General features: G+C 36.2%; 1 protein-coding gene across 1 annotated transcript in view; it reads left to right on the forward strand.

Moving 5' to 3' along the window:
• The window catches only part of SKIV2L2 (superkiller viralicidic activity 2-like 2 (S. cerevisiae)), a 41,467-nt gene that overhangs the window by 16,619 nt on the left and 11,633 nt on the right, over window positions 1–13,215 (forward strand). The window contains exons 16-18 of the mRNA XM_010005397.1: window positions 9,432–9,582; window positions 11,331–11,503; window positions 11,793–11,861. Coding sequence (XP_010003699.1) covers window positions 9,432–9,582; window positions 11,331–11,503; window positions 11,793–11,861 — 393 coding nt within the window. The remainder of the gene's footprint in view (window positions 1–9,431; window positions 9,583–11,330; window positions 11,504–11,792; window positions 11,862–13,215) is intronic.

A 13,215-nucleotide genomic window follows, 5' to 3' on the forward strand; every position in this document is an offset into this window, starting at 1 on the left:
TATTCTTACACAGACAATTGAGTTACTGAACAGTGGTGGTAATCTGTTATTTCTCTACAAGGCAAGAATCATATGCTAATTATGTTATGGAAATAAATTACTGTATAGTGAAAAAAAATGTGCTCATGTAAGTAGATTTTTCAGCCTTGAATTTGAGTGTATCACTTCTTTACATCTGCTTGTTCCCTCACAGAGTAACCTAGATGGACTGAAAAAGAGAAAGAAAACATTCATCTAGCCAGTTAAAATATACTGTATTATGCTTTCCTTGCCGTTTGCATATGGAACATAAAGTGCCCAGGTGCCAAGCTGTAGGAGAGGTGCCAAGCTGTAGGAGATACTCCACTAGCTACATCTGGCTTCTTGACAGGACCTTCATTTACTGAGTTGGCAGTACTGTGCTTATTTGGCCTGTATGCTGCTTTTAAAAATCCATCTGGTCTTTTCTGCATTTTATCTTGACTTTTAGGTTGTTTATTACGAGGCAAATGAACATGATAGCAATTCAGACGTTTTAATAGTTTTCTCTATAACTTCTTACCTGTTTGCACAGCTCCCTTGTATGACCACTGTGCAGTTGTTGGGAAGTTTCTTAACTTTTAAAGGGCATATCATTGTTCCTTACAATTGAGGCAGCATCATTAGATATTTTGTGTTTAAATAATCTGCTTTGTATCATGTATGACTGTTCCTTTCAGACTCCTGAGTACACAGAAAATTCTATTTGGCATCAAAAGCAGTATTTACATCAAAATAAATACGTTTTTGCTGATCAGGAATAAATGTAGGATTGGAAGTGGAGAGGAAGTGATAAGAAGCTTTTATTGGTAAAAGAGGGAGTTTCTGGACAGGAGCTATCTGATAAAAGTTGCTGAAAGCTAGTACTTTTGCACAAGCATAGTTACCTCTCTGCAAAAGGCATTAATAATAAGCCTTGGGCAATTTTGTGTAGATTTGTAACACAGAAAGTGTAACAAGCAACTAAAAATTCTTACCTGGGTCTTAAGAAATGCCAGAGTTATGTAATACTGTTAAAAACTATCATTAAGTCAGAATTCAGGAAAAACAACAGTTAATGTGTAGGAAAGAAATACTGGTTTATGCAGAAGAGGTTTGCTTAATCTTTGACTGTGAAATTACTTCCTCCTTCTTTTCGTTTGCTTCTTACTGATTGACAGGCTTCTTACTGATTGGGTCTGCTCCTGTTTCAGTTTTCCTGTGTTTTAAAATACACACAAGTGTGTATGGTCTTGAATTGGGTTGAAAAACAGTTGTATCTTTAAAAAACTACCTAATGTAATAGTATAGATTCTGTTGTTTGAGTGGTTGAGGTATTGGGTGCTTTTTTGTTGTTAGGTAAATTTAGGACAGCGTAAAACTGTTATTAGTCTTAGTTACTCTTTAAACTCCTCATGTACATTAACACCATACTCTTATTTGTGTGGTTTTGTTCAAACAGTATCCTTTGACTAATACATAGAAGACCTTTCCAGTGAATGAGAATATTTTCAGGTGGAAAGATTTATTCTATTACATTGAGTTCTCATATTGCTCTTACAAACTGTACTGAGTTTTTACTGTATGATGAGGCAAGAAGCAAGAGAGCAGAGCATCAACAGAGGTTCTTTTTGCAAATGTAATGCTTCGCACTATGTCAGGTAAAGTAGTGGAGGTTGCTATCTGTGCACGGCTGCTACAGCAGGCAGGGGGGCTGCTATTACAAAGCTGCTACAATCAGATGCCGGCTACAGCATAGCAGTTATTTAGCACAGTGTTTGGTAAAATTGCAGCACAAGCTTCTTTCGCAAGGGGATGCTCTGATACAGTGTCTTTGAATAATATTTTCTTGTGTAAAATATGATGGTCTGTATTGAAATCGGTATGGAACGATGTGGCTTACTTCTTCACTTTTATGTGAAAGACTCCATGGAATCTTTAGTACTGCTGGTTGACCATCCCTTTTAAAATTGTACCATGTGCAGATTTTCCATTTACTTTTCTCCAAAGGCTTCAAAGATGTTCCTAGAAATGCAAACTGGTATTTAATTTCCTTTCCTGTAACTTGTGAAAAAGTAGTAGGTAATGGCTTTCCATTTAATCTTCTTGTTTGGGACTATGCACAAGAAAGCAGGTGAAACCTTCCACGGAGACTGTCTTCCAACAGCATTCAGTCTTTCTGCTTAACATGTCAGCTTAATTATACTATTGTACTTTGGTTTATCTTAAAGCATACTCATATGGAGAAAAAAATAAATGCCTCAGGATCTGAGAAATTTACCAAAGCCTGGTTTGTAAGATAAATAGACTTCAGCTGGAGGTTGGTGCTAACATTTGTTGGAAAATCTGCTGCAAAATGTAAAGAAATAATTTGTCGCTAGTGGTTTGGGAACAGTATGGTGTTCTTTCTAATCGAAAGTTGTGAGATAGGTGAGAATCTCAAAGAACTAAACATTTTTGAGACTTCATCAAAATTAGGATAAAAATAATTTTAATGTGAAATTTTAGTTATCATAAACAGCCAGACTTTTCTTGTTCTTACAAAGCTTCCACTGCAGAAATTTTTGAAACTTCAATTCAGGAAGGTACTTGAATTCTGATCTTAGTTTAAAATCTGCTTAAAGTCAGTAAGGTTTTGGCATGAAATCATGGAGAGAATTCGGCTGTCTTAGGGGAAGCAGGTACTCAGATTACATTATGATCAGGGTCACAGTTAGTAGATAGTTGTGCAAGCCAGAAGACAATAGCAAATAGTTCTTCCTAACATTGGCAATCAGAATGTGGGAAGATGGGTGCATCAGGTGGCATGTAAAATGCTTAATCACTCTTGAATTTAACTTCAGGCTTTTGCAGAGCTAGGAGGACTAAGCTAACTGGCATTATTTTCTTTTACTTTGATAAACTCATCACTACAAGTGTTAATGTGTTTTGTATGATTAAGCAAGAATCTTTTTTCTCTGCCTTCTTAAAAAAAGGTGTGAGATGAACAGAAGGCAAAGGTTCTTTTTTATTTTTAAGTTTTTGTAGAATGATAACAGTCTTCGCTAGGGCACACATTTCCTTTAACTTACAACATACTGCATGTTTACTGAAATAGTAAATTGTCGCATTACTGACCTGATATCTGAAGCAGCAATTCTGAAACCAATGAGTGTTTACTGTCTCAGCTGGCTTATGAGTGCAGATACCAATACCATCTGGATTTTTGAGTTCATTGAACTTAGAACAAGCAAAATTATTCTCAAATGCATTATGCAAATACAGCTATGGTATTACCAAGCCAACTCAGATCCAAATGATTCACTGTACAGTATGGTGTTGAACACATGTTAATTTACCATCTCCCTCCTCATCCATTTGTGTTCCGTGCAGAGCAATTCATGTAGCAATGCTATCTATGACTCCTGGTTTGGGGAGGACCAATTTAAAAAATGTGTAAGTTAATTTAAAGTGTGATATTTTTGTTAAATAAAGTACTTGTATTTTTACATGTTTGCTTGAGAGTTTAAATACTGCTTTGTTAAACTGGGATGCATCGGTACAAACGTGTATTTTTTTTTTTATTTTTCTGTGTTCAGATCAGAAAGATGACAAAAGGCTTAGGGGAATAACAGAACTAGGAGTTTACCAGCCTGAAGTAAGACTGAGGATAGTTACAATGGTAGGAGCCACTGTATTAGAGAGGGTAAATGACTGAAAAGTTCAGTCACTCAGAACTCATTTCAAATTGTGGTAGTTGATGTGAGAGAAATCAAGACTTTTTTTTTTTCCTTTTAAGTTTCTTATTACAACCGGAGCATTTGTGGAGCCCGAGCGTGGGATCTTTTCATTGGCAAATCCTGATAAATCAGTCTTTTGCCACCCACAGTGGCTTCTGTTTCTGTTGGTGCAACTGTTTTAGGGGCAAGGCAGTGAGCCAGACTGGTAATAAATCTGTGGTTAAAATAACTGCTTACCATTGTCTACTAAAAGCAACCCTTTAGGAAGGGATTTTTATTGGTTTTTCAGTCATGCTAATGTAGCTTAGGGTAATTCTCTTATCAGTGTAACTACACAGACTCTTCTGGTGTTTCTGAGAGACATCTGATTATTCATGTGGTACCCATATCATTGATATGTGGAAAAATTATGTTGATTATTATGTCACTAAAAGCATTTCTGCATCTTGCCAATACATCAAGCAGTCACTTGCATTTTTATTTAATGAGGTTTTTCATAGGTATTTATAATGGGGACTGTCATAGACATCTAAGTGCACTTATTTCCCCCCTATGACAAAAAAAGTGAGAGACCTTTTAAATACCATCAATGTGCTCTGTTTCTTGCTAAAAAAGTGGTTGTTTCCTTTTTGGAAACTCATTCGTTTGCCTTATTTCTGGAAACAATGATAAGTGACTGAAACTCTCAGTGGACAAAATTGTGTAAAATATGTCCTGTAGTGTAGATACAGATTTGTGTAATTATGAAAGATCCTTTACTGTTGCCTTGCATGTTGCCTCTTTACTTTTTGTTAGCTTGCAAAGTCCCTGTGAGTTAATTGCAGACAGTATTTGCCATCCCATTTTTCCCATGAAAGCTCTAAACATGTTTTCTGCTAGAGGCTGGAGAGCAAGAAATTACGTGCAAAACTAGTTCCTCTCCCTGCACGGGAACAGTTCTGAAAATCTAAGTATTCTTCTCTCACTATAAAAGTGAACAGAGAGAGTAACCCTTACCAAACGTACATCTTGCTCAACAGTATGTGCCATAATGCTACAGTGACAGCTCTCACATCCCTGCTTAGTCAAGGCTTCCAAGTCTTAACAGTAATTTTAAAAATGTGAAAAATTCCAGTGAATACCAATTCCAGACACCAGATTTTATTCCTGCCTGATTCTGATTTACGTGAGTAAGAAATGGTAGGACTAGTAAATGCTGAACACCCTGTTTGTTTATTTGGTTGTGCTAAGAAGAGACTGTTCTGAAATAGTTTGCAGTTGAAGAGGGCACAGTGCATAGCAGATATAATTTTCAGGAAGTTCTTGACCACATTATTCAGTAGTGTCTTGTTTATGGTCATGTTCTTAATTTTTAACATTATCAGCTTAAACCAGTCATTCCTTTGCAACTCAAATCTTGGGAAACTTGAAAGGGTGCTACTGGTAAGTTGGCTTCAAGTTCTCAAGAAGTGAAGTGATTGCAAGCGCACAAAGTAAGTAATTAATTAATTAACTGATAAATCCAGGCTTGTTCACATAGATCCAGGCAATTCGCATGCTCAGGGATAAAAAAAGCTTGCAAAATCATTCTATATTTTAAAAATATTGAGAAATAAATCTGTTGCTTCTGTTGAAGATTTGGGGTGGGGCACTCTTGAAGGGATGAGGAGGAGGATTAGTTGCAGAAAGGAGATCAGAGAACTGAAGATTGTAGTTTTTGAACAACAGAGTCGTGGACCCAGTGTGCATTCAAAAGTGACTATCAGTTGGGCTTTTGTGCAGTCTTCTGTTGGTAGTTCCTTCTTTCTCTAATATGGAGCTTTTTTTCTGGAGACAAGGGAGAGCCTTCCTCAGAGACTGAGAGACCTTGAGGCAGATGATTACGTACCCTAGCTTGTTGAAGAGAAGGTATCTGATGAATTGTGATGGGACGATCTGTGGAGGGTGAGCTCAATGTCATGAATATGCTCCATGATGTTGTTAAGAAAATAAGAAAGAAAAGTAATTGATCTGGGAGCTGATGGCACAGTTTGCAAGAGGAAGCCAATCATCATGGAAAACACAAAAGTTGAATTGATGCATCTCTTATTATATCTTAACAGCCAGCAAAAAAGGGGACAGCTGGACACTTTATACTACATTGGCTCTTTGACAGCAAGTTAGGAAAGGACCACCTTTGCCATTTTCCTGTCAGTAACACATGCTGTTTTCCCTCCTTTCTGGTTCTTCCCTCCACCATGTGTATCTGACAGATGTCTCTAGGAGACCACTGATGGCCTCTTCAGTAATCATGACAATCTGTGCAATTGGCCAGAAAAGGCTGTTTGTCTGCTCATGTTTTGTGTGTATTTAGGATATAGAAGAACAGCTCTATTTTGCATTAAGTTTTTCTGATGCAGCTGCAATATCTGTGTGTTGCTACTAGGTGAATAAAGCAAGGGTATCCAGGTGATTGCTGCCTGTTAGATGCAAGTCTATCAATAGCCCAGGGTAGTCAAAAGAGGCAAATGCATGCTGCAGGATTCACTGGCTGCTGAAGGTGTAATACAGTTAAGCTACTACAGTTATATTTAATTTGAAAAAGTGAAAGGTCCAGTTTTCAGAAAAATTAACTTCTCCAAACTTTTTATTTCAAATGTAGTATTGTGTAGAGAGCAACACTCAGAAAACAGGAATGTCGGAGGCTTGGGGAAAGATGCGTTTATGAGATGAAGGAAAAGGAACAATTCACAATTTTTGCCAAAACAAGATTCCTTTTTCAACTGCTTTGTCTAAATAGGATGATCTTATTTTCAAATGGTAAAATGATGATCATGTGTTTAAAATTAAAAACTGCCACATCAGCAGCTGGCTCAAACGCTGCCTTTCAAATAAGTCTGCTTTATGTAATCTTTGAAAAGAGCTGATTTTTTAGTTTGTTTTTAAATAGTTATTTCTTCACAGTTAAACTCTGCTGATTTTTAAAAAAGGCTTTGAAGGGTATCTTCAGGAATTGTTTGGTCTTCTTGGCATGTTCTGTGTATGTGTTATAGTTGTAAATACTGAACTGTTTTCTCACTTTAATTATAGCATTTAAGTGTGTGACACTTAGATTCTATTATTTCAAATATTTTATAATCTTGAAAGCACACAGCTAGGTAATACCTTAAAGCTATGCAACAGTGGCTGGAATGGAAAGAAGTTTTCACACTGGAATCAGAGCAGTCACAGCAGCACTTTGCCAGATCTCCAGTGGTCTTGTAGATATGATGGTGGGTGTATTGCTGCTGCTTTGGTTGATGCTTGGCTACAGCAGTGAACATTGCTGTAGGAAAGAATCTGACCTACAGTTAGCTGACACTGGCATAATTGTTCTGCCATTCTTTAAATGACATTCTCTGTTGTAGAAAAGCAAGCTTTTAAGAGGGTGGTAATTCCTCTTTCCTAGAATAACTGGTATATAAAAAAAACAGACAAGCTCAGGTACATATGCTGTTATCATGTCTAAGAAAAAACCTGTGTTACATGTTGGTTAGCATCAGCAACAGAAGTTCTCACATCTTTGGTATATCAGATCAGAGACATCTGTGGAAACTTGAGCTTTCCTCTGCACGCTGCAGCTCTGCTGTCGATGTCATTTATTGACACGTTTCTGTTAGCTGGAACCCATTTGTGGTTATTTTAAAACTAGTGTTATTCTAAATACAAGTTTCATGATCTAATTTAAGAGGTATTTCTGTTCTGTGGTGCATCACTTGAGGTGAAAATGTACGTGTCTATTTATGATCTACTCACAGATGAAGACTAGAGTGAGTCCTTGGCCATGGAAATCAAAACATTAGGCTATATGATTTATCTGAAATGTGTTTTACATGTATTCCTGTTGGTGTTGTCTCAGTATAAACATATGCTGAAGGCTTCTCTGTAACAGCTGTGTTTTTTTCTGAGATGAAATAATAATGCAGTAAGTAGGATTCTGATGTTTATAAGATAATCTCATAAGGCTCTGTATCTTATTCTAAGCAAATGGGATTACAGTATTCTCAGGTATCCTACATGGCATGGCAAGGAGTTTTAGATTCAAACTGCATGTTATTAAATATTACATCAGTGCATCAATAGATGTAGTATCAGAATTCCTGACTGTACATTTAAAATTGAAAGAAAAATGTGTATATTGTGGTAATGTAATTTAAAATGCATTAAATTTTGCCTGATCTAGGAGAGCACTTCATTTTAATTTCAGCATTTGCATATATAAACTAATAATCAATTGCTTTCTTAAGAGCCTGTGCTTTTTTTTTTTATGTGTGATAAGGGAGTATCTCTGCTAGATAACTTACTATGTAGCGAAAGGCGAAGGAACGAGTTGCAAAAGGATAGGCTATAATTGGTTTTAGGTAAAGCAAATCTTAAGCCTAAAAGGAAGTGCAGAGGAGTATAATTTCCCAGTGTCGGCCCTCCCTGAGCTTCTAAAATGACAGAGTATGTTGAACCTTCAGCAATCATATAATTGCATGAAAAATAGGTCTTGAAAAATCCTCATTTATTTGTTTTCTGTTTTAGTTATTAATTTAAAAAGCCTAATCATAACTAAATTTACTCGTAGGCCTTGCTGAAATGACACTTGGGTAGCAAACATCTTCTATTATATGCATGGGTCACTCTTCAGTGAGCAGTGAACACTGAACCATTGCAAACTGTTGCACCTCACCTTCTTATAATATACTTACAGATTAAATTTCACTTGCCATTATTCCTGATCATGCAACTCTGTGGATTCCTGGTGTCTTCAGAGATCTAGTAGTATTTTTGACAGATCTGACAATTTTTCTGTATATGCCTATTTTAGATTTCTTACAACTCTAGACCTATTTCAGCCTCCACCAAGAAATTTTGTTTTGAAAAAAATAAGATTACACTGTTTTTCTCTTTAGTAACTCAAAAGTTTGTGTCTGTTATTTTTTTTAAATCCCTTAAAGATTTAATTCCATTAGTTTGGTGGGGCTAGGAAATGTGTTGTGATAAGCTATTCAGGAGTCAAGGAGGTATGATGATCCACGTACTTATTAACACTTTTAGAGGGCTCTGAAAGATTTGTGAGATATAACATGATTTTATAGAAAGTGTTTATGTTGCTGTTCTATGATACTCCATCTAGATGTCTGTTGCTTCTGGTTTCCACCACTCCTTTTGTTTAGAATTAGAAATTCTAATTTTCTGTTTCAGAGCTCCTGCATTTCTCTTGGAACTTTTCTAAAAAACTGTCAGGCACCTGTTCCTTTAATACCAGTTATATGAAAGGTTATGCATCATCAGAGTTTTTAATCTGACTTTTTCATTCTTATCTAAGCTATTGTGTTGTAGTATAACTATAGATATGATGAGACATATAAATATTGTTACATGTTCAGCATAGTAAAATTACTTAGGATTTGATGAGTTGTAATCTAAATTCAAGACAAGTTGCACTACCCATCAAAGCAGCTCCTGAAATATAAATCAGAGAATCACAGGGGTTGGAAGGGACCTCAAAAGATCATCTAGTCCAACCCCCCTGCCAGAGCAGGATCACCCAGAGCAAATCGCACAGGAACGTGTCCAGGCGGGTTTTGAATGTCTCCAGCAAAGGAGACTCCACAAGCTCTCTGGGCAGCCTGTTCCAGGGCTTATCACAATACAGTGTTTTATGATGTGATCTTAATGTGCTGCAATTAACATTTTTTTAACTGGACAGTGTTGTTGGATCTTTTTCAGGGTTCAGCTGACCCTTTAAACAGTGCATTCCACCTGACATACAACATGGTACTGAACTTGCTTCGAGTAGAGGAAATTAACCCTGAATACATGTTAGAAAAATCATTCTATCAGTTCCAACATTACAGAACTATTCCAGAAATAGTAGAAAGTAAGTATTACTGTATGTTCTACTCACAAGAGTCAATATAAAAGATGCTGATCTGTGAAATGGGGTAGTTAAACTTCATTACACTTACAAGAGTTTGTACCTGTGCAGTTCTTGTCTTCACTGCCAACAGTTGCTACTGCACCATTTGCTGTTACATTACAGTTTCAGGAAGGGTAATTTGCTGTTGTTCTTATAGTCTCTATTGGTCTGTGAAGAGAGCTTTCTTCTCAGAATGAGACAAGAATGGTTGTCACGTTTCCAAACTGTGACAGGAAGAAGGAAAAACAATTTTAAAATTCTTGCAGTTTGATAGGTGTGCAGAGAAGAAGTCTTATTTGTTTTTGATATGCAGAACTTAGCTAAAAGAAACATAATTGTAATATCTCATTATAGTCTCTAAAAAGACCTCAGCTGTGCTGTATTCAGAGTAGTATAGGGAAAAAAACATTTAATTAAAATAGTAAAATTCAGAGAGGACTGAGGCATTATTTGCACTCTACTGAGTAATTAAATTTTGGGCCATAATCTTTAAATAGTGTGTTTTAAGCCAGTCAGTTTCCTAAGATCTGAGCCAGTGTTCGAGAGTGAGGCCTCCTTCAAAACTTAACCCAGAAGAATGGCGAACAGAAGAGGTAGCTACTTCCTTTTCCACTGATGAATGAGCAGTTTATCTATTCATTTATTAATATTGTATTAAGAGACAGTGCATGTGTGCATGTAGCATTGACAGACATGCAGAGAGGAGGTTACAGTTCCCTTTATGCTGCTTGTCTGTTTGCAGATGCAGCATTTAAGACAGTAGAAATCAAACATAGAATGTATTACCTGAGAACTTACGTTTTCCAATTCTGAGAACCTCCAATTTTTAATCTTTGTTCAGCCATCCCAGCATTGCTGTTTAAGCAGAGAGAACATTTTTCATATTTCTTGGACATTTTTTGTTTAGGTACTATACTAGGTGTTAGAATTTCCTGTAATTGCTTTAGCTGCAGCTAAAAAGAAAGAAAATCTTGTTTAGATCAAGGAAGAAATTGTGCCATGAGTTATGAGTTGCTAGCTTTTTTTCTATTAAAAGTTGTCAGCTAAAAATAGGGAGCGAAGTGCTGATCTGTGTCTCAATTCCCAGTGAAGTGAGTTGCCCATGTACATTTAAATAGCATGCAAGAGGGTGAGTTGGTAAGGAGGAAAAAGACGTCTTTATATTGTGTCCTTTGTTTACTAGTGGTGTTACCAGTGTAAGAAAATGAAGCATGTTGTTTTTAATAAAAACTGGTTTGCTAAGTAAGGTGTAAAAGTGCTTTGCTAAATAAGGTGTAAAAATGCTGGGGGAAGAAATATTGATTTCTGTCTGATGAAATCAGAGCCTAAACCAGGTGACATCTTCTAACAACTTCCCTCTTGTTGGAAGACATCTTGTTAGAAGATGATTTTATGGGAATTATGTGCAATCCTAGTAATTCCTGAAAAATGAGGGGGTCTAGCCTTCTCCATTTTCTCAAGCTTGTTTTTTTTTGTGTCTGTATGTGGGTTTTTTGTTTGTTTATTTAATTTAGTATTAATAGGTAGTTTCCTGTAAATAAAATGGACATAGTTATATATTTCTAGCTTTCCAGAGAATGGACTGCTGTAAATAGAAAATGAATGGCAAGAAGGGTGAAAAATACTAGTTAAGTAGACCTGGAAATGAAACATTGATTTCTAAATGTGTGAAGTTACTAACTTAAATGAGATTTTACTTTTTATTATAGGAGTGAATAATTTGGAAGCACAGTACAACAAAATAGCAATTCCCAATGAAGAAAATGTGGTCATATACTACAAAATCCGACAGCAGCTTGCAAAGCTGGCTAAAGAGATTGAAGAATATATTCACAAACCAAAGTATTGCTTACCCTTTCTGCAGCCAGGAAGACTGGTAAAGGTAATTTGATTTTTCTTTTATTTATATTTCAGATCTCTACCTATCTGTGAAATTTGCAGGGTTCATTTGTGTCTGCCAGTTTACCATCCTGAAAAATAACATGCATTGCACTAAGCAACAGTTTTAACTTCTGTTGTTTCTCTGTTAAACAATCAACAACTAATTAGAAGAAATAGTGTTTTGTGATTAAATAATAGTTCATGACTGCTGTTGTAAATATGAGAAGTACAAAAACAGATGCTTTGGTTGGTTGGGATTATACATGGTTTATGTTATGTTATATTTTCAGGTGAAGAATGAAGGTGATGACTTTGGATGGGGAGTGGTTGTTAATTTCTCCAAGAAATCAAATGTTAAGGTAAAATATACATTCTCTCCATTAGAAAAATGCGTGCCTTACTGCTTTTTCTGAAAATAAGATAAAATGCCTATTTTAAGTTTTCAAAGGAAAAAAAAATTACCCTAAATTTGCAAAAAGTTCAGTCCTTCCTGAAGTCAAATTATAACCAAAAAAAAAAAAACCTATGGTAGGTGGAACAAACCCTAAGTTCTGTGTTGATTCTTTAACTTTTGGCATATTTATGGAGAAGATGCTTGTTTGTGTCAGGGATAAGTATTTCAAAAGTGGACTTGGCACTACTAGGGTTTTAAACTATTTGTTTCTGACACATGCCCAACAGCACTAAGCTAAGCCATTTATGGGAAGGATACTGTGTTATCTACTCTCAAATCTATACAAGTTGTGAGGGGTGAGAGTAGGGAGAATAACACTTGGCTCTACATAGAAAGTTATCTTAAACTGGGGAATTGTGTCTTGAGTCCTCAGCTAGTGCTTGAGCCATGGAAGTGCTTGTCCTCTGAGGCATTGCTGTAGAGTGAAGTTTGGGAAATCAAAATACAAAGAAAGCAAAACAATAGAAATGGCTTCTGGAAAATGTGGAAAAAATACTGAGGGCAGTGATGCAATAGAAGCCAGATTTGGTTTTCCTTCCAAAAATCCATTTTTATTGTTGGTCCCCACATAACCTCAGAGATGATGTTTTGGTCTCCCTTTTAGAAATGTTTTGACAGGCTACTCTGCTGGCTAAATTAAAACCGAAGTTTAAAGTGTATTATTCTGGGGAAGCATTTTTTGCTGTTATTTTGGCAGGAAAGCACTGATATTAATTACTGTGTCTAAATGAGAAGTTGCCTTTGTTAAGGTCTGGTGTCATCTGTATATTGTGGCACCTTTTGGTGCTTCTACAATATGTATTTACTAAAAAGGAAATGAAAAATGTGCATACAGAAATTATTAAAAATATGTTGTTTTGGTTTTCCATCTTCCTTTTGAAAGTCACATTGCTTTCTTTTTCAAGTTGGAAAACTGCACTTACTGCTATTGCTTAAACTTTTGCTTCTAGACTGCTTTTTTCACAGAGCCATATAAGCAGAAAAATAGATTTCCCCCTCACCCCAGCCTTCTGTGTAAAATTGCCAGCTTCAGTGTCAGTGGAAGTGTTTCTTCTACCTGTGTCATATTTTATCCACACATATATTTTCCTTCCCTATCTGGCCTGTCTCACTGCTGTAGAAAGCCATCATGTTGAGCATTAGCTTTGAAATTGCAGTTCTCTTTTTCAGGAGAGGGCTCTGGCTCCAGCAGCGCTTTTTTCATTAAGTCATTCTAGCAGCTGAGTTGAGTTTTTCCTTCTGAGTTCTGTGGAAAGAGT

This window comes from Chaetura pelagica, unplaced genomic scaffold, assembly GCF_000747805.2.
Source record: "Chaetura pelagica isolate M959 unplaced genomic scaffold, ChaPel_1.0 scaffold37, whole genome shotgun sequence".
Taxonomy (NCBI): Eukaryota; Metazoa; Chordata; class Aves; order Apodiformes; family Apodidae; genus Chaetura; species Chaetura pelagica.